Here is a 22,333-nt window from a genome sequence, read left to right as displayed (position 1 = left end):
TGAAAGTATCCAGGGGTTGGGTATTAGGAGCACTGGGTCTTCTCCACAATGACTGAACTGCGAGGTCTCGGTTGGTGCCAAGATTCAAAAGGTTCCAGAGATTAGCACCACAATAGATATATGGCAGGGAATGTTAGGAGTCAGAGCAAAAGGCAATATGCAACCCCAGACTGCTCTCAGATGCCCTGAGAGCTAGGATGGGAGATTTACAAACACACCAGTCTGTTTTAAGATTTAGTCATGGAAACGGTTCTCTGTTTCCAGTATTCCTGTGACGTACACATAGCAAAGCCCGTCTAGACTCTGCAGGTGGAAATCGGCAGTTGGCCTCAGGACCACCTGGTAAACACATTCTGGCGATCTCAGGAAACAGATGCCCAGGGCCTGTGTCTTTTCTTTTATTCAGGCTCAGTTTGTTAACACCTGAGGAGAATTCGGCTGTCAAGTTGTAGGCAGAATAGTGCAGCAGTCAGAATGGCAATGACAAGGGGATTGTTTGTTTCGCAGTACAAGCCGGTCTGCCTTCCCCTTCAGACAAATTTAACTGACCTGCTTTATTTGCCTCCTAAAGAATGGTCTCTGTCATGAAATATTACTCATGCATTCTTTTTAAAAGATGCTTCATTATATTGTAGACTTGCCTCCTACTGGGAACGAGTGCTATTTTCCAGTTTTTTATGTTGAAGCAATGAGAAATTTGAAAGCAGATCTTAAACGTGAATAATTTGTTTCTACTTACTTTGAAGCGCTTATCACTCCGAAAGGAAGGCGATGGAAAAGGCAAATCTGGCAAACCTGGAGAAGATGTCAGGGAGCGGATCATCAAGAGAGCGGCTCTTGAGTTTGAGGACGGCATGTATGGTATCCTTTGTCAGTCTGCGTGCTACCAAATATGCAGTCTTTGATTCTCCATGGTCAACAGGCTATTAGGCCTGTGAGTAATGATTCTTGTTCAGTTCACTTCAACTTTTTCTAAATTGATATTTATTGAGCTCTACATTTTTCTCTGCTCCCCTCCCTGCTTCTCCCCTTCCTCCTTCAACCCTCCCCAAGGTCCCCATGCTCCCAATTTGCTTAGGAGATCTTGTCTTTTTCTACTTTCTACTTCCCATGTAGATTATATCTATGTACGTCTCTCTTAGTGTCTTCATTGTTGTCTAAATTCTCTGGGATTGTGGTTGGTAGGCTGGCTTTCTTTGCTTTATGTTTAAAAATCACCTAGTTTGTTTTAACTTTAAAAGTAGTCAGAATGGGATATGTAATCCAGGGGTAGCAAGATATAGGAAGTCAGTGTTTGTGATCTATTTGCCTTCTTGATGGTAACTAAAATACACAGTAATTGTAGAATTACGTACTTTTTTTTGTACAGTTTGACATTTAGCTCGAAGTTTGAGAAGGAGCTATGTGTTACTCAAGATGAGGGCTTCAAATCTTAGAATCCCTGTTGTGACCAGTGCTATTTATTTTCTTGGTATTCTGACATTTGGTTACTCAGTGAAGCATAAAACCCCACTCCTCAGCAAGTTTCTGCTTCCTTTGAAGAAGATCGAATGAATGAGCTCTTTGGTCTGATAGTTTATAAAGGCACTCAGTGAATGATTCAAATTCTGTACCTCCCTGCTTTTATCTTTGGCAAAAAATACCAGAGTGGACATAATTTAGTAGAGTTAGTGCCTGAAGTTTATTTATGGAGTTTGACTGCAGTGAAGCTGTACTTACAGACCTGGGGCAGACCAAATGAGAAAATGCCCATCCTAGGAGTTTCCCTTCCCTATGAGTTTTGGTCATTTCTACTGCCTCTTGACTGAGAGGGTTTGCCATTCCTCCTTTATTTTCACCTCTATCCCTCTTTATTTCTTAATGTTTTTCAACTTGCACTTGTGCAATAGTGAGGATTCACATGGGAGAAGAGAGTGTCATGTTGGCCTCCGTCTTCTGTGTTGGCAAGGGAGGGGGTCAGCCTGGACTGAATGGGTATCATCTCCCAGGCTTTCTCAGCTGACTCCCCATTGATGTATAAGCAGAGACTGCCATGTTTGTTCCGTATGATAACGACTCCTGGGGTTGCTCTTTATTCACTGTATTGCTAATGACAGATGTTTCTAATTCAACTTGTTCATCTTCATTGTCTTTCTCTATTACCTGCCTTAGTCAGCACTAATGGTGCATAGCCATTTGTTTCTGGTATATGTCTTACTAAAGTATTTATTTTTTAAATTTGTTTACCTTTTTTTTTTTTGAGACAGAGTCTCTCTAAATAGCCTTGCTTGTCCTGGAAGTCACTATGTAGACCAGGCTAGCCTCAAAACTCACAGAGAGCCATCTTCCTCTGTCTCCTGAGTGCTGGGATTGAAGGAGTGCATCACCACGCTTCTTACCAATACATGACTTACACCACTGTTACAATGACCTTGGTTAACCTTTGAAGCTACTCCCTTGATCTTTGTGATAAAGTGTATTAATGTTATTGAGAAGACGAGGACTAATTAGACATTTTCCTTTTGGAGGATTATCAATCACTGTCCAGAGAATATGTTCAGTTATTATATTTCTAACCATTTCCATCTAAAGAAGACTTTTGTTCTGATTTATCTGTGCCAAGACTTACAGCACCACCTCTGCTTTGGCTATGCTATGCCTTAACGTCTTTCTTCCAGCTAATTTGGGTATAGGGATACCTCTTCTGGCCAGCAACTTCATCAGTCCAAATATGACTGTTCACCTTCAAAGTGAAAATGGAGTCTTGGGTTTGGTAAGATGACAAACTTTTCTTTATCTATGAGCTATAGCAAATGATATTTGTAATTTACCCAATATAATTTTCCAGTGATTTTTCACCTCTCAGTAGACTTCTACTGTTACTGTGATAAAATTTTATACATATACATATATATGTATATTTTATACATACACACATACATATATATATACATATATATATATGTATATATATATATATGGATAACATATGTAATAACCACAGATACGCATATGTGTAGGAATAAGTTTCTGTCCCACCAACAGCTCCCAAATAAACATACTGAGTCTTATATTAATTATAAATACTTGGCCAATAGCCTAGGCTTGTTACTAGCTAACTCTTACCTTTCAATTAAACCACATTTTTACCTACACTTTGCCTTGTGGCTTGGTACCTTTTCTCAGTATGTCATGTCCACCTTGCTTCTCTCTCTGCATCTGCTGGTGTCTCCTCTGACTCCACCCTTCTTCCTCCCAGTGTTCTCAGTCCGGCTCTCCCGCCTAACCTTATTCTGTTCAACTCTTGGCCAGTCAGCTTGTTTATTAAACCAATCACAGCAACATATATTCATACAGTGTAAAGGATTATCCCACAAGATGCTGATTGACTGAGCTGTCTCCTGGCTATTTTCAGAGACACACAAATGCAGTGTGTCTGGATAGAGGCAGATTCCTGTTGAAGTCAAAGACTTGTACTTTAGAGGAACCTTCGAGGTTGTCTAGAGTGATCAGCTTCTTCAGTCTGAAGACAGAGGAAGTTAGTTTATGTGAATTATCCACATTGGACATTGAAAGAGAAATGGGCAGAGATATAAAACATTAGGTGTTAATTCAGTTTATTTATAGGATAGTTTTCAGTCCTTTGTCTGGGAGTATATTAAAAATTCATAGCCAGTATTTACTCATTCTTAACTCCCACATCTTCTCTTCTCCCCCTTCCCTTTTCTGTTAGTATATGTCATTAGGTAAACGTGCTGGGCTCTATTCAATTCACTAGAGTTACTTTATAAAAATGAATACAAAATTAACTCAAGGATGTACCTCACATGTAGTAGACAATGTGTACTTGGGGCTGGAGAGATGGCTCAGTGGCTAAGAGCTTTGCTTGTTCTTCCAGGGGTCCTGAGTTCAATTCCCTGCAACCACATGGTGGCTCACAACCATCTGTAATGAGATGTGGTGCCCTCTTCTGGCCTGCAGGGATACATGCAGGCAGAACACCGTATACATAATAAATAAATTAGATTTTTTTTTTTAAAAAAAGAAAACATGTACGTGGCATGTGAAGTCCTCATTTTGATCTCCACCAAAACATCCGCATATGTACGCATGTTTATTTATATGTGCGTGCATGCTCACATGCACAGTTATAGTTTTTAAATATCCTACTGAGAACTGAGCAAAGGGAACATAAGGATGCCCATGTGTAGATATATAGGGAGAAGTAAAATTAGAATCCCAGACTCAGACCTCCAAAGTGTTATACACCAAGACAAAAGAACTGCTGATCCCAGTCTTTGTAGCCAAATAACACAAGGGTAGGTGACATTCACTCTCCTACCAGAAAGGGTTGCAGGTAGGTTTAACTGGGGCCCCTGGCTCTGTGTGGACCATTATTGTTATTGATTTGACCCAAGAAAGATCGCAAACTTAAAACAGGAGATTATTTTGTTATTGTTTTCTTTTTTATTATTGAAAAAATATTTTCCATACAAATGCACTTTTAAAAATGATGTTAATTTTTATTGAAAATACGTTTTTACACAATATATTCAGATCATGATTTCCCTTCCCTCAAGTCTTCCTAGATCCTCCCTCCCTCCCCACTTACAGAAATCCACCCCCCTCTCTTTTTCTCATTAGAAAACAAACAGGCAACTAAAAAACACACAAATAAACAAAAAACCCAAACCAGAAGAGGACAAACAGAAAAAAAAGTCAAGGAAGAAGCACAAGAAACACACAGATGTAGACACACACATACCCTCTCGCATACAGAGATCTCATGAAAACACACAATCAGAAACCGTAATATACAAGCCAAAGACCTGTAAGGTTTTTTTTTTACCTTTCGAGATGAGAACACTCCAAAAATACCACTGAGTTTGTTTTCCGTTGGCCATCTACTGCTGAGCCTGGGGCCTTTGTGTGAGTGATGTTTGTATATGCAGTTAGACTCAGCTGGAGAAAAACTAATTCTTCCTTTGTGAAAACTTGTCAGTCGGAAGTAGCTTCTGGGTTAGGGATGGGGGCTTTCATACAACATAGTCTGATCTCCCTCCCTCATCTCCTCCCAGATCCTCCTCACCTCCCTGCCCTTTCAATTCCACACCAGCTGTCTCCCTCTCTTTAGAAAATAACAGGCGAAGAACAAAACAAAACAAAAGCCAACAGATATTTTAATGAAATAAAGGCAAAGAAAAAGTATTAGAAATGTGCACACCCATGCACGCGCGCGCGCACATGCGCGCGCGCACACCCACACACCCCTTGATTGCGTGATTCTTGCATGAAGTTTGTAGACACCGTTGTTATGGTACAATGCTGAAAGACTGAGCATGCTTGATACCTACATAACAGGCACCAAGGAATTACTTTTCTGAAAGCAGACTGGTAATTTTAGGAATATTTCTCACTTGCCCAGTCATAATCAATATGAGAAAGAGTTGTGAAAACCAGGAATTATTTTTGGAAAAGTTTACCTCACGTCTTTGGATGTCAGCGTTCTAGATCTTCAGGGACGGTATTTAAACAGTTCCTGTGTGTGCCTGGGGGAAGTGTGGCTCGGTCACTCACTGATGCTGTGCTGTGTTTGACAGGGTCCGTACCCACTACAGCATGAAGCCGATGCTGACCTCATCAATGCAGGTAAACTCACTTTGTACTTTCTTCAACATTTTCTTTTGCTACTAGTTTAGGTCTGTGTCAAGTATCAGCGACAATTTGAACCCAATTCTTTGTCTTCTGGACAAAGGAATTCACTGTTTGTGACAAAGGAGGGAAATGTCACTTCTAGACTTTGCGCTCTCATTCGGTTTCAGATGAGATAATGGAAGAAATGCAGGTGGAGGCGCATTTTAATTGCAGAGCCTTAGTGGGTCGGGCAGCGTCCTGCCTGTAAATAGAGAACACACCCTTGCATGGTGTCATCGAGAAGAGTTCAAAGACAGGGCAATTGACAAGGGTCTGGACAGCACGAAGGAAACGCGATTCTCCAGAGCGTTATTCGACTTTATCCTTAGGGGGTGGTAGCAGGAGAGATCTACCCAACTGAAACTGGCATTTAGATAAAAGACCGTCACCAAATTTATGTCCTAGGAGGATTTTCAGTGCCTTTCTTTATTCATTCTGCCCCCACAGAAGTATTGTTCTTGGTGGGCTAAAGGTATCCACTGGGGTCTCCTGCCTGAGCCTTCTACTGACCAACCCCAAGTAGAAATATGCCAGGTTTCTGTGGATAGAGAAAGTGGGAGTGGGTGCACAGTACCAGTGCACTGGGGATTTGTTGTAGGTGATGCTTATCATTCTATAATGTAGGTCTTATTAGCATCCTCTACAGGTGGGGTTGCTTAAGTCTACACCAGGCCACTGACTTCATGCCAAGGATGTGAACGGAACACACACAGAGAGTTTCTTTGAGTTGGGGACTCCCATCACATTCTCCTCTGTTCTTGTAGGCATACACATTGCCTTTTATTACCAGCCTGCTAATTGACAGGGACACAGAATATATTAGCAATCCAGAGAGCGAACAGATCAGGCCTTTTGGCATCTGTCACAATGCTTGAGGTACCATTGCTGTTCTGTTGGCTTTTGGCTCATCCTTGGAAGGGAGCAGCTCTTAGGAAGCTAATTTATGTCCTAGGAGGATTTTCAGTGCCTTTCTTTATTCATTCTGCCCCCACAGAAGTATTGTTCTTACTTTGCATTCAAAAATAGTATGTGTAACTCTCAGAAGTAATACGAGCCGAACATAAAGTCCAGCTGTCAAGTAGAATGATGTCTGATACTTGGGGTTTGGGGACGTTAAAATACACATTCAGTTTGAATATTTGAATTAGCTAACACAACTCAACTCTAAAAGTCCTAATGTGGCAACGCAGTGACATTTAACCAGCACGGTACTTGAATTGTACTGTATCCTTTAGTGATAGCTCACTGGTCTGTGAAAATATTGGCTGCTTGCTTTAATTAATTTATTATGTTAGTTGATTATTTGCAAAATGAATAATTCCATTTCCCAAATCTCGGGCTTGGAGTTTATAAAACCCATTTGCCTTAGAAGAATGGCTAATCTTTTTAGTCACATTGTTGGGTGGGAGGGGTTCCCTACTTCGTGAAGCTCCACTTGGAGCTTTTCAAGCCTTCCCCTTCCAGGGGTGGAGCTACCCCTTTTCCAGTTCTGAAATCCCTCTGTAATCTTAAAGTGCCCAAGATAAAACCACGAGCACCTGAGCTCCCACTGTCTCTTGTTGGTGCTGCATGGTTTTCTGTCCATCTGCTGAATTGTACTGGCTGCAAAGCCTGCTTGAGAGAGCTGCAGATGGCAGCAGGTAGGAGCGAGGAGAACCTGGGTGCAGGCTAGAGTAACTGGGAAATGTCTAATAACCCCCGTGTGTTTGTTTTTTCATTAAATGTGAACTAGGCATGCTTCCCTGTCAGTGCTGTTTTCTTTATCTTTCTTTCTTTATTTATTTTATTTATTTTTATTTTTATTGCTTTATAAATAATACCATTCAAAATTTCCACTTCCCCCTCTCCTCCCATTTCACTCCTGCTCTTCCACTCACCCTCACTCCTCCCCCTTCAGTCCTAAGAGAAGTCAGGGTTCCCTGCCCTGTGGGACGTCCAAGGCCCACCCCCTTCCATCCAGGCTTAGAAAGGTGTGCATCCAAACAGACCAGGATCCCAAAAAGCCAGCACATGCAGACGAGACAAATCCCAGTGCCATTATCATTGGCTTCTCAGTCTGTCCCAATTGTCAGCCACATTCAAAGGGTCGGTCCAGTTTGATCCCATGCTTGTTCAGTCCCAGTCCAGCTGGCTTTGATGAGCTCCCATTACATCAGGCACACTGTCTCAGTGGGTGGACCAACCGCTCGTGGTCCCGACTTCCTTGCTTATCTTCTCCCTCCTTCTGCTCTTCAACTGGACCTTGGGAGCTCAGTCCAATGCTCCGATGTGGGTCTCTGTCTCTATCTCCATCCATCGCCAGATGAAGTTTTCTTATCTTAATATAAAAAGTAATGTTTTTAAATTGCTTTAGAAAGAGTCACCTTGAACACCCAGTGGCCTGTGAAACGCCCCTTCTAACTTCAACACTGGCTGTTTTCAAAAGACTCTTGGGGACATTTGACAGTGTCCGTTTTGACTGTTACTTCTGGGAGTGAGTATGACTGGCATCTAGTAGGTAGAGGCCAGAGACACTGCCAAACTTTCTGTGACTAGAACAGCCTCCCAGAAGGTCACCCTGCTTTGGAGGGCTCTACCACTTCTGGAGAGCCACAGGCCTGCACACGGAAGTACAGGCAGCTCTACACTGGATGTCTACTGGGCTCTCTCTGCGTAGGACCATCCCTTCATTCTGGTAGCCTTTGCGCTTACTGTGTGCTCACCAGATTCTCCCCTTCATTTATACCCCATCTCAGTCATAATTACCATCAGAATATATTATAACAGTCCTTCCTGTTTTGGCCCATTTGACCACTTCCAATCCCTCCGCAGGACAAGATTGTCCCCTCCCCAGAACCTACAACACATTGAGTGTCTTTCTCTTAAGCGCCCATCATTTTGTCTTGTAACTGTTTCTCTTTCTTGCTCAATTATAAAGTGCCCCCCTCCCTTAGGGTATTGGTTCTTTAAGTCTCTGTATCCATAGTGTCAGTGTGACCAGTGACTCCTAGATCTCAGCCCCTAATTCAGTACTGAGTTAGAAACTGGGGAGCTGGAGGCAGCAGCAGTCTGCATAGGTAGATGCCCTTCATCTGGGTCTGCTGGGAATTCATGTTTGAGAACCAATGTACAGGGCAGTTGAATCTTGTTTGTAGCTTTGTTCAGTGTTCATAATAGTTATTCACTCACTACTGAATTAGGCACCAAAGAACTAAAAAGGATAAAATGAGCGCACTCTCGTGACAAAATCATATGAAAAGATTTGGATGTACACACAGAGAAGTTATTTGTTGGAAACTGTCACACATGTATTAATGCATTCAGATTACTTTATCCTCACACTCTGTTTATGTCTTTCATCCTTATTACCCCCTCATTGCTTGCTCCCCCCCCCCCCAACTCCAGATTCCTGACTTTTGCTTTATGATTCATTAATTTAACCATGGCCACCTGTGTGACTATTGGCTTTGGACTATCCACTGGGGCCTGTTGGGGTCAGGAGTAGGTATAACAACTGAAGGCAGGTACTCGCTTTCTCCCTGAATCTCTTAGTAGCAAATAGTTCAGTGAAGAGGCTCGGCCTTGGTGATCCCCTCCTGCATGGGTACCCGACTGTCAGCAGGGCCATTCTTGTTCAGACTTAGTATAGGAACCTGTGGAGACTGTGAGTTCATGGTTACAATGGCCGTGCCTTATCTGTAGGCAATATTATCACAACTCTTCTTCCTTTCCTCCAGCTTTTATCTTCTTTCTGCCCGCTCTCCTGCAGCATCCCCGAGCCTTAGAAGGGCTTGTTTAGGGCTCAGCTCTCGGCTGTCACTTGTTCTCAGCACCTTGTGATCTAGGAGTCTCTGTATTTACTGCCGTTCACTAGAGAGAAGTTTAGAGTAACATTTGTTGGGTTCTGTCTACTGTGTGGGATGGGTGCTTGGAAAGGGTCCCGGAATGGAGCACAACAAAGCTGAAACTGAAAACTTGGTCTCTTACCTGACACTGGCTGTCATGTGGGCTGGATGCCTGGACAGGGTTTTGGATCAGTGGCAAAGCTATTATTCTTCACATTGATTTATTGTTATAGTTACTGACCAAACCGTGAATGTTGCATTAGAAAATTGTGAATTCAACATAGTATACTCAGGTACTGGATTCATTTAGATGTTGGATATTTAAAAATAATAGCACCCAAAAGTAGAACCAGCATATAACCTAGTAAGTCTGTTTTGGGGTGCATTGCCAAACGAAATAAAATCAGCAAATCAGAGACATCTGTCCGTACTGTGTTTATTGCAATACTGTTTACCAAGCCAATAAAATGGAAATAGGCTGAGTTTTTATCAGCTAATCAATGGATAAACAAAACATATCATAGAATACTATTAAATGGTTGTAAAAAATGATCTTTTATCATTTGAGATCATGTGGACTATGCTAAGCAAAATGGATCAGGCATAGAAAGACAAGTGATGCACATTGTCAGGCATATGTGGAACCAAAGAAAAGTCAGTCTCCTGGAAGCTGAGGCTAGAATGGTGGTTACCAGAGCAGGCAGAAGGCAGAGCTGAGGAAGGCTTCCCAGTGGGCAGGAAGTTATGCGAGATAATAAGGGTTCTCACGTGCTATTGCACAGTAGGGTAACCATAGTTATCAAGGACCTACTGTATGATTCAAAAAGCTGAAAGGGGTTTTATGTTTTTCTAATCGAGAAAGAGTCAGCTTTAGAGGAAAGGCAGAAGTGTTGTTTCTGATTTGAAAATTCACAGTATGTATAAACCCATAAACACGTAATGTTTTGAGACTATAATATAATCACATTTCTTGTCCCTTCTCTTTCCTCCCTTCAAACCTTTTAGTTTGTGTGTGTGTGTGTGTGTGTGTGTATTCCTAAACATAAAAATACAACTTGCTTAGTCTGAATAATTCTGCTCATATGTATATTTTCAGGGCTGATCTTTGGATTGGATAGCCAGTTGGAATGCTTACAGCAATTATAAATGAGTAAAAGTCAGACTAACAGAGTGGCTCATGGGTAGAGGTGCTTAGGTACAGGCCTGACCTGAGATCAATCCGAGTCTGAGAATTATATTCCCACCTCACACACATATATATATATACCCAGTCAGAAGAAATAACATAAGCAAAAATGTGGGAGGTCACTACTTCAAAAGAATATAACACTGCCTTAGAAGACACACACACACACACACACACACACACACACTGGAAATAAAAGTATAAATAAGTAAAAACATAGGCAGTTGACTCTGCTTCAGAAAAATGTAATTTATAAGGCTGCCTCGGAAGAAGCCTGGATTCTTTTCTGTAAAGGATGTTCTCACGACTTTAAATACGGCTTGTGCAGTTCAGAGAGAGCCAGAACACTCCCCACTGGTCTCATTTCCTACAAAATGCTAATAATAGTAACAAAATTATTATTATTATTAATTTAAAAGAACCACCTCCCGTTATATCATCAGTGGAGAATGTCTTTTGGAAATCACTGTGACTTAACACTCAGATAAACCAAAGACTTGCGATGTTTACATTTCTTTCATGTCCTGGACAGTTTTCTTCCATGACTCTCCACCCCACATAAGTGGCCAGGATCCGATGATTGGGCCAGAAGCAGCATTTGGATGAGGTCTGGCTGTAGTGGGCATGTCCGAAAGCTTAGGGCTCCTGCAGACTGCTTGGGAGACTTACTGTGTGAGCCAGTTTGTGGTCTCGTGACGTCGTCCCTGGAGGGAAAGCCGCTCCACCTCCTATGCTGAGTGGTTTGGAGGGAGTAGTACTCCTGGTGGTAGCGCCAGCCTCTGTCGCGCAGCTTCCGCTCTGCGCCTGGCACTCGCGGAGGACTTCACATGCATTATCTCACTTAATCCTCCCCGTCTTGTGTGCTGTCTAAAAGCCACTTCTAACCACACCAGAAAGAGGTTCCCAGAGAGTTTCAGGTTTGCGGTACTTTGGAAGATGAGAAAATAGTTCCATTGTTTAGACTCGAACTCCCTCGGGCAATGAATATTTTAGTACGATATAAATAGGCCTGCTTCCCCCCCCCCCCACCCCATCCTCGAGCTGAAGTTAAGGATATTGACAAAGGTGTTAGCTTTCAGCAGTCCTTGGGAAGCCGGCCAGGGTGGCCAGTCGTCTTCCGGCGCTGAGGCTTCTGAGAACGTTTCCTGCATTCTGACCTCTCAAGTATAGCTTTTCTTGCTCTCCTTAGCTACTTTACTGCGATGCAGAAGAGGAGGGAGTTCTCTGGGACAGTTGACTTACTTCAGTCTGATGGCGTCTGAGCGTTTTACCAGTGGAGACCATATGATGTTCTGAAAGCAGGAAGAGACAGAATGTAGATCCCACAAGACTGCAGCTTGAGTCTGACCAAGGCACTGCTAGTTAGCTAGTGTGCTAACTGGATAAACATGGAGGTTTTATTTATATAGCTATCTTTAATTTTTAAAACAGGGTCTCCCTCAGTCTGTAATCCCCGCTAGGTGAAATTCCCTGTGTAGATGGTGTGATCCTTCTGCCTCAGACTCCCGGGATTACAGGCCTATGCTGCCACACCCAGCTTAATGTGAAGCTTTTTTTTTTTTTTTTTAAATAGCTATGTGTCCTAATTTAGAAGTCTTAACAAGAGAATCTCTTAGAAATTAGTATTAAATGTGTTCAGAAGTGTTCTCTGATTTCATGAAAGTATGTGATTGAAGGAGCTCACAGCTTAAAGGGGCTGGAGAAGAAAGATAGATGTGTGTATGTCCTTGCATGTGAGGAGAGGGGGCATCAGGCTTAACGATAATAAGGAATTAGGCAGTTTTTACATATTATTCATTTATTTCTATTTTAGATTTTTTTCTCCCCACAATTATTAAGGCATAGTTGGTGTCTTAGGGTCTCTGTTGCTGACCATGACCAAAGCAACTTGGGGAGGGAAGGGTTCCTTTGGCGGTTTATACTTGCCCATCACAATTCATCATCAAAGAAATTTAGAACAGGAGATCAAGCAGGGCTGGAACCTGGAGGCAGGAACTGATGTAGAGGCTGTGGAGGAATGCTGCTTACTTGCTCGCTCCTCTTGGCTTGCTCAGTCTGCTTTCTTAGAGAACCCAGATTAGCCCAGGGATGGCACCACCCCACCATAGGCAGGGCCCTCACACATCAATCTTAAAAAAAAATGCAGCACAGGCTTGCCTACCACCAGATCTTATGGAGGTATTTTCTCAATTGAGACTTTCCCCTTGTCGGTGATTCTAGCCTGTTTCAATTTGACATAGAACTAGCCAACACGATTGGCAAAAGAAAGTAGCGTGTATTCAGCGTTTAGCATTTGGTGTGTTGATTTGATATGTGTGCACATAGTGAGATGACTGACATAATCAAGCTTATGATCGTTTATCACCTCACAGCTGCCATCTGAGGGTTCCTTTCAAAATCTATTTCACATGTGCAGTGTGGCATCACTGCCTGTAGCCACTGTGTGCAGTACAGGTCCTTGGCAACCTCTAGCCTTTAACTGCAGATTGTCAGCATTGAAAGCTGCCAAGATGAAGGGCACTGTCTAGACAGCAGAGGATGCTTTGCCTGTAGAGAATTTCCGAGCAGCAATCCTGTAAGTGCTGGTTGGTATCACTTTGCAGAAACAAAAATCTAAACAACATTAGAGGTAAAATACACCTCTTCTCAGGGTGGACACTTGCTACCCCACATGCAAATGCACTTTGGTTGGATTGTAGTGTCTTCCAGAAGCTGAGATGGTACAGACCTCTGTCCATCATGATGATCTCAGAAATGTAATAGTTCTCCCCATCCCCTTTCCTTTGTTCTTTTGTGTGTGCCTTTAGGAAAGGAAACGGTTACTGTTCTCCCAGGAGCCTCTTTCTTCTCCAGCGATGAGTCATTCGCCATGATTAGAGGGTATGTAATAGCGTAGCCCCTCTCTGTAGTCACATGGTGTGGAGTGGGCTGAGTCATCCCCTGAGCAAGCCTCTGCAGCGCAGTCCCCTTTCCCACCGTCCCATTAAATGATCACGGTTTGTTCAGCTGCAGAAAGCTGTGAAATTGTTCCCACTGAGGGTTGGGCATGGAAATACCCACCCCAGTACTTTGAAAAGACCCCCTACATGGAGTCTGCCTCTTTGTGCCAGCTTGACTGGAATAACATTATAAGGTATTCCCAACATTTCCTTCAAACTGTGGGCTCACTTTCCAGCTACGGTTTGTCTTCGAAACAAGTCACATTCTGCCTCACTGGAGGAAACGAACTTCACTGTGCACACCTGTGTTTAGTTTGTGTTTGGAGACAATATAAGCTATAATTTTTTTTTAAAAAGAACTCTTAATGGTACTTCTTTGCACCAGCTTGGCGCTGATCTATTTAGAAATCAATTGCAGGGAGTGGGAAAATAGATGCATTTTGGAGCATAAGATTATTTTAATTGCTGATGCTTTCAAGCAAAGGGGATATAAAGCATGTGAGGTTTGCTTTATACATCTTTCTTTCTTTCCCAGGGGACATGTCAATCTCACAATGTTGGGAGCAATGCAGGTTTCTAAATATGGTGACCTGGCCAACTGGATGATACCTGTAAGTAGACATTTTTCCTTCTTCTGAGTTATAGTGTCTTAGAATTCTTTTGAAACACTAAGGAAAACCCTCAAATTGCTATGAAAGTACAATATAATTATTAGAAATGAATAAATATATTCTCTTCTTGGTAGGATTGATTTCTTTATTTTAAACTTCATTTTATATGCATTGGTGTGAAGGTGTCAGATCTCCTGGAACTGGAGTTAGAGATAGCAGCGAACTGCCATGTGGGTGCTGGGAACTGAACCTGGGTCCTCTGGAAGAGCAACCAGTGCTCTTAACTGCTCAGCCATCTCTGCAGCCCCTGATTTCTTTTTTAAGATACGATTTTACTCTTAGCCCAGTCTGGCCCTCAATCCATAGCATGGCTTTAGCCTCCTAAGTGCTGGGACTATAGATATGAGCCGCCATACTTAGTCCAAATTTAGTTTAGCAGTCCTAAGAAGTGCTCAGTGTTTTCTATGTCTTTGGGACTAGTGACCAGAAATGTCACAGAAGGCTTTGTCCTTAGAGAAACAGAGTTAGAAGATTGAGAAACTAAGTTGGTTATAATCTCATGAATATAAGAACTGACAAACACCTATTACAAGCAAGATTTATAACTAGAAAGAACAAGGAACAATTTTGTTGATTATATGTTAATTCTATTTTTCTTATGTACAGTGATTAAAAAGCCTTTCTTAATTGGTTGTGTGACTCCTTAATCATGTTGTCTTTAGGGAATTCAAAGCCTGTGGTAGTTAAATAGGCTTGTAAAAGGCAGCTGGTTGGTTTTCATTTAATGATGCAAATCAAGAGGAAGTCTCAGGATTAGTTTTGGAAAAAGGCTTAAGGATTTCTTTCCTTTGGTTTTGGCCATGATAAGGCTGTTACTGTGCGATTACGTTAGGGCAGCAGCAGTGGACATATCCCCCTGGGTATAAGCTCACCGTGGCTGCTGGCTCGGGTGGGTGTTTATGTGTGTGTAAGGTAAGGGTGTGTATTTCTTTGTTTCTTTGTAATACTAAAAGGAGTCCTGGTAAGTAACTAACATTGGTGTGCTATGATAGTTTATTTTAATATCTCTTAATTGTATTTCAAAGAAAAATTTGAACATGGTGGATTTACATAATTGATAGCTTTGTTAGAAATTATGGTTGGTGTTATGTTAGCCTTGTTGAGCTACTGCAACCCGCAACACTACAGTTTAATAATAATTAAAGCTCTGCTTCTCCAATTTAATGCATATTGGAATCATCTCAAAGGTTAAGAAATATTGAGGCTTGGCCTGGAGAGATGGCTTCATGGTTAAGAGCACTTGCTGCTCTTCCAGAGGACCTGGGTTTGGTTCCTAGCACCTCTAGTTCCTGCTCCAGGGGATCTGACACCCTCTTCTGGCCTCCATGGTACATGCACACATGTGGCATACACGAACACAGACATGCACATAAGTAAAAATAAAAATAATCTTCAAAAATTTTAGGCCAATTTTGCCTCCAGCCAATCTTTTTAATTTAATTCATTGGTGACATAGCCCTAGAATGGGATGGCTTAAAGCAACCCAAGTGATTCTATTAATAAGATAATAAATAAGAATAAGTGATTCTTATTTGGAAATAAGCACATTAAATCGTTATCACCATTTGTCATTAAAATGTAGGGGAAAATACTGTGGGTCCACTTTTAGTAGGAATTCTTAGCAGATTTTGGGTTATATTGTTTTTCGATTGTGAAAAGATCAGTTATTCTAAGTCAGGTGTAGGAATAGTGATGGCAGCTTTTGGAGGCTCTGAAGTAATCATGGAGGATGTCCCGTCTACCATCCAGTGAGTCGCATTGACAAGTAAATGGTATGTATTTGTGTAGGAAATCAGAATGTGTGTCTACCTTCACATTTTATAAAAAGGCAATGTGGCGGTAGGAGAAGGCACTTACAAAAGCAAGTGTTGGGTTTTATACTGACAATATCAGTAGTTAAGATATGATCCTGAGCATATCACTTAAGATTTTTGCATTAAAGCGTTTTCATTTTGATCTCCCCCCGCCCAAAAAAAATGGAAGTTTGAGACTAGAGTCTGGTTCTCCTGATTTAGTAGTTAAGGAAAAAAAACAAAAACCATAAAAAACAAACAAACAACAACAAAAAACCCATGGAGAGATAAATCCTAGTTGAAATCTGTTGTTACATTGGAGCAGTGTAACTTGATCGGTTTTCTGCCTTTGTTTTTCTGTAAAATAGGAATGACGTAATGGTAGCTGCTTTCTAGGCCTGTCTAAAGGAAAAGGAAATACCGGGTAAATTTCACAGAGCTTGACTCAGTACATAGCAAGCAAATGGGCTCTTATGCTGACAGGCTAGCAGAGAAGTTGGAATCCTGACATGGAAGGAGTAACAGCCTCGGCTCCAGTAAGGAGCAGCAGTGAGCCTTGCTGTTCCTCCGCTTATCCACACTGCAGCTTGAAAGGTTGGAAGTTGGTACTCACAGTGCTTCTGGGTGGAGCCTGTTCAGCAGGAGCCTGCCTTAGGAGGGCTTGGGCATCTGTAAACAGAGTCCAGACATGTGTGATCTGTTTTTTTTATACTTTAGCATGCAATAGGACTGGAGGGCCTTTTTGTTTGTTTGTTTGTTTGTTTGTTTTTGTTTCTTATACTGCAAGCTATACATGATAGATTCCCATTTTAAAGAACTTGCCAATGTGGGCCGTATTGTTGTCTCCCTAAACTTGCTGTGAGTGATTAAAACATCAGTGTGCATTGCTTTATACCTTTCTTCATATAGATTTGGAGCTCATGAGTTCCAAAGGAGAGGGCCTGTTGGGATGTTGATGGGGAGCTCTGGATCATCATGAAATGACATTTGGTCATCTGAGAAACTGAGCGTGGAAAGTGTTCCTTGGTCTTGTCCCACGTGTTTGGTAATGGAAGGTGGCAGCAGCATCTGTGGTTGACATTGGTTCTTTTGTTTTGGAAGCTGACAGCTACTCCTTGCCCTCTTTGCATGCAATGCACAGTGCATATTGTTTTCTTCTGTGACATGGTAGTAAAGACCAAAGCGTTTAGTTTTGAAATCAGTCTGAGCTTCAGATCTACCCCTTATAAAGGATACAAGCTGGAACACATGTTTTCATTAGGAGTGAGTGATGGGGAGTCTAGAAAGCAATAATGCTCTCCATGAATGAGGCTCTTATTTCCATCTTCATTAATGCTATGCCACACGGTATTAAAGAGAGGTCTTCCTACAACCAAACTGACACAACAAGACATCGCCACGGGAACCAGTAGAACCTGCTTAACCTAGGTTTATATTCAAGGGCTACGCTTGAAATGCTTTCAGATGCATTTCTTGCTTTTTGTTGGTCTTAGAATAGATGCATTCTGCCCTTTCTGTGTAGTTTCAGTAAGCAATCTATTTCTGCTTGTCTCAAACATTTATACTGATTTATACAGTTTAGATACATTTTTATTACAAAATCTGACAGTCAAGAAGCTGGAAAGTTGAGCTTTATTACATCATTTTTCATTGGCTTTATCTTTCCACTAAGTGTAATAATCTTTCATTGGCTATATAAGTCTTGAGCTCTCAGTACCAAGGCGCCTGCATCAGTCATAACTGTGTCAGAATATAATAAATGCTGAGGCCGTAAGACAAGAAGATGGTGTGGACGCTATTTGTCTCATCCTTTAATACCTTCTTAGTATGCAGCGTTGCTCGCGCGTACACAGATTTTTAACAGTTCCGCTCTGAGTCGCCGAAAAGGGAAACGTTGACAACAAGAGCTCACTCCTTCCTAGTCCCTGACCAGCATGATGATGGTGAAACCCCAGAGGAGCTAAGAAAACACGGAAGGATGTGCAGCTGACGGAATCTACACTTGGGTCTGCTCTGGTGCCTTCCTAATGGTTATTTTTGGAAAACAGCTGGCGTAGATTATTGACTTACGAAGGGACACAGATGTGGATGATCATCTAGGAGAGCTGTTGTTGAAAGCATAAAATAGCTACCCACAGAGCAGGGCTGCCTAGCGTGAGTGGTACTGGAGACAGGCCCTTGTGGTGCCCGTGGAAACACGAACGAATTAAGGAAGGGGGAAAATGGGCATTTTGATATAGTTTTCCCCTCCTGTTTTTCAATCTTTGTGCATTTGAGAAGCGTAGGCCTAAATTAACTTTGAACATATATATATGCACTCTCTGTGCCAATTAGCAACTTGATGTTTGCAAAATGTACAAGAGCACACACAACGTAGTGTGTGACTGTAGTGGCACAGGCTGATGGTGGGTTTCTTCCTTGGTCATCCTCTACTTTCTGAGGCAGGGTTTCTTGCTGAAATTAGAGGCTGCTGTTCCTACTGGTCTAGCTAGCCGGTATGCCTTGGGTATCCCACCTCTGTCTTGCCAGGGCTGGGATTACAGACAGACCACCACACTCTGAACTCTGATCCCGACATTTGTATAATCAGTACTTTATCCGTCACGTCATCATGCCAGACCTGTAGGTTACTTATTATAGCTCTTTACTTGGACACCATGCTTGTTTATACAAACATAATTTTATCTGAGTGTGTCTGGAAAATAGTATGTTGAAAAAAATGTTTCTTATTTACATTCAATGTGATTTGGGTTAAAGCCCCTTCTAGAAGTACTTTTAAGAATTTGATGAAATACTTTGTGTCTCTTCTGGAGTGAGAGGGCAAACTCCTTGCATAGAGGGAATTCTGTTCCTCGGCCTCCCTCCAAGATCTCTCTCTCACATTCACTCACTTCCCTCTTCTCTTTATGTAGAGAAACTGAGCGATATATGTGATGTTTGCAATAATATGTTTGGCTAATGATGCATTCCCATGACTGCAGCAGCCCCTTCTCGTTAAACAGCCCACTTAAAAGGAGAAGAAACATTAGAAATGATAGATGAGACCTCCTTAGACACCCATTATTAGTAATATGACAGCTAATGGTGCTGCTGAGAAGACTTAGCAGGGAATGGAACCACAGGGCTGATGGCAGTGCAACCCTGCAGCTACAGACTAATGATTGCTGAACACTAAATTTTATTAAATCACTGAATTTGACATTTCCACTTGGTGGAAATTGTCACTTTTGACTTTATTCTTTTGGCTTAGAGATCATCTTGATCAACACTTTAAGTTTAGATAAAGTGGTATTTATACATAGAGACACATAGCTATAAAATATCCATATTTCTTCCAGATTTTTTTTTCACGTAGGGATTTGTTTATAGAGAACAATTCTCTTATCCCACCTGTGAGTAAGGAATTAAGAAATTCATTCTTTAATGTGCAGTTACAGAACGACAGAAAAACCTGAACGTAGAGCTATGAAGTGGCTGTACCCATGTTTGAAAACTAGTTCTTAGCTATTCGATTACTTGAGCTCATTCTGGTGCTGATGCACTTAGCATTATAGGAGGAAGAACTCAATGTGTCCTCCCTATACACAGAACCCTCCATCTGCTTTTAAGTATATTGGGAAGCATCTCTCTATATCTGAAGTTACTTAACTTTTCTAGACCACGCTCTTTATTTCTAACGTGTGATGGAGGAAATAACATCCCAAAAACAAAAGAAAAAGTGCACAAATGGTGAAGTCCGTTTCACGTGGGACAACTCTTCCTTGTGTGTGATTGGTAAACCCAGTATTGCTCCATTGGCAAAAACTGGTTTTCCCTTTCCCAGCAGCTTATCAACTGGAAATAGCTTCTAGGTGAGCAGTAGAACTTTGTGTTCATTTCCTCTACTCGGTGAGAACCCACAAAAGTCTATTTACCAATTCATTAAGAGGTGCAATGAAAGACAAACTCACGAATACAGAACCAAGCAGACGCTGCTGCTGATCAGGCTGCCTTCCTCCAGCGGTTCTACCCTGGTAAAGAGCACCAGCCACATGCTGCTTCTTCACTGCTTGCTCCAGCTCCGACCACACCAAGAGAGCAAGCATGCGAAGCACTCCTCAGTTTTATCTGGTCATGTACTCAGGGAAAACCACACCTATGGGGCAGGTTACCCGGAGATGTCATTGGCTAATTGGATGCAGCTCCCACAGCCTGCAGATCTTGTGGGTGCTGTCGTAGTCTCTCTGAGTTCCTCTGTGTATCAGTTCTCTAGTGCCTGGAAGATGTTTCCTTGATCTCATCTACCACTCCCAGCACCTACAATTTCTCTACATCCTCTTCTGCATAGATTCCTGAGCCTTGAGGAGAGGAGTTTTGTAAAGACATTCTATTTAGGACTGAGTGCTCCAAAGTTTCTCACTCTATAGTGTCTATTGTGGCTCTCTGTGTTAATTACTCTCTAATGTAGGAATAAGCTTTTATGGTGATGGTTGACTGCTCCTCTGATTTTGAGGTGTAGCAGTATATATTAGAAACTTTGTTCCTTTAGCAGAATAATAGTAGTAGGTTTTCCCTTAGGGCCCATGACCTAACTAGTCTCAGGCTTCTGGCCACTTTACAGGGCCATATGTGGGTTCTATCACATGGTGCAGGCCTTACACCAATCTAAAAGTGGCTGGTTACTTCCCTAACATCTGTACCACTATTGCTGTGGTATGTCATTCAGGCAGGTTTACGTTGTAGGTTGCAGGGCTTGTAGCTGGGTGATGTTTATGATTACATTTCTCTTCCAGTAGTTTTGATTTGCATTTACATGATGGGTAAGCATGTTGAACATTTTAAAAAGTATTTCTCTGCTATTTGTGTTTCACTTTTTGAGACCTCTTGGTTTAGTTCTATACCCAAGTTTTAATTGGGTTCTTTTCTTGATTTTTCAGGATTTTTCTTTTAGTTTATGTATTCTAGTTTCTAACCATTTATCAGATATATAACTGAAAAGTTCTTTTTTCATTCTGCAGGCTGATAGTTTGCTCAAAGAATGCTAGTGTCCTTTGCTGTATAGAGGCCTTTTTAGCTTAATGAAGTCCCATTTATTAATTGTTAGTCTTAATGGCTTCACCATCAGTGTCTTGTTCAGAAAGTCCTTCCCCGTGCCAGATTTCAAACCTAGTCCCCATTTTCTCCTCTGTTAGGTTTAGTGTGGCTAGTCTTATATTGAGGTTATTGATCCATTTAAAGCTGAGTTTTGTACAGTGTGGTCAATTCTTCTATATGTACTTATCCAGTTTGACCAACACCATATGTTGAAAACGCTATCTTTTCTACAAAGTGTACCTTTGACTGCTTTGTCAAACATTAAGTGTCCATAGCTGTGTGGACATATATCTGGGTCTTCAGTTTGACTCCACTGATCAACATGTCTGTTTTTATGTTAATACCATGTTATTTTTATTACTATGTCTATGTAATACAACTTAAAATCTGGGATGGCAATACCTCCAGCAGTTACTTTGTTATTCAGGATTTTCTAATCTGTTCTGTTTTCTTTTGTTTGTGTGTGTGTGTGTGTGTGTGTGTGTGTGTGTGTTTTCCTTGTGAAGTTAATTATTGACTTTTTTGACTTTTTAATTTTGTACATTGAGTCTGTACATTCTTTTTGGTAGGATAAATGTTTTCACAAAATTAATTCTACCAGTCTCTACCTTCTGGTGTCTTAGTCAATTTTTTTCCTCTGCCTTAAAGTTTTTGTTATACAGGTTTTCTATCTGTTTGGTTAGAATTATTCCAGAACATACATACATACATGTATACATGTATGTATATATGTGTGTATAAATAATGTCTGAGGCTATTGTGCAAGGTACTGTTTCCCTGACTTGTTTGTCAATCCTTTTGTCATTTGTATATATGTATTTTTTGTGTGTTAATTTTGTACTCCGCTACTTTGCTGAAAGGATTTATCAGCTGTAGAATTTTGTGGGCATTTTTTAGAGAGTTTCATATATAAAATCATATCATCTGCCAATAAGAACACTGTGCCTTTTCTCTTCTATTTGTATCAACTTGTTCTCCTTCAGTTGTCTTATTGGTCTGGCTATGCTTTCAAGTATGTGGAGAGAGTGGACATCCTTTTCTTGTTCCTAAGTTTTAAAGTAAATACCTTTCATAAGATTTTCAAAGTTTATGTATACTCCTCTTGTTTGAGAATTAAAAAACTGCACAGCAGTTGAATTTTGTCCTGTGTTTTAATCTTCTGATCATACCTTTT

General features: G+C 41.3%; 1 protein-coding gene across 1 annotated transcript in view; it reads left to right on the top strand.

Annotated features, from left to right (window-relative positions):
- Window positions 1-22,333, top strand: part of Oxct1 (3-oxoacid CoA-transferase 1) — a 126,945-nt gene that overhangs the window by 65,505 nt on the left and 39,107 nt on the right. Inside the window, exons 9-13 of the mRNA XM_038322563.1 lie at window positions 747-861; window positions 2,658-2,752; window positions 5,580-5,628; window positions 13,491-13,563; window positions 14,158-14,233. Of these exons, the coding sequence (XP_038178491.1) occupies window positions 747-861; window positions 2,658-2,752; window positions 5,580-5,628; window positions 13,491-13,563; window positions 14,158-14,233 (408 nt within the window). The remainder of the gene's footprint in view (window positions 1-746; window positions 862-2,657; window positions 2,753-5,579; window positions 5,629-13,490; window positions 13,564-14,157; window positions 14,234-22,333) is intronic.

The sequence above is a fragment of the Arvicola amphibius genome, chromosome 3 (genome assembly GCF_903992535.2).
Source record: "Arvicola amphibius chromosome 3, mArvAmp1.2, whole genome shotgun sequence".
Taxonomy (NCBI): Eukaryota; Metazoa; Chordata; class Mammalia; order Rodentia; family Cricetidae; genus Arvicola; species Arvicola amphibius.
This window is presented reverse-complemented; position numbering and strand designations above follow the sequence as displayed.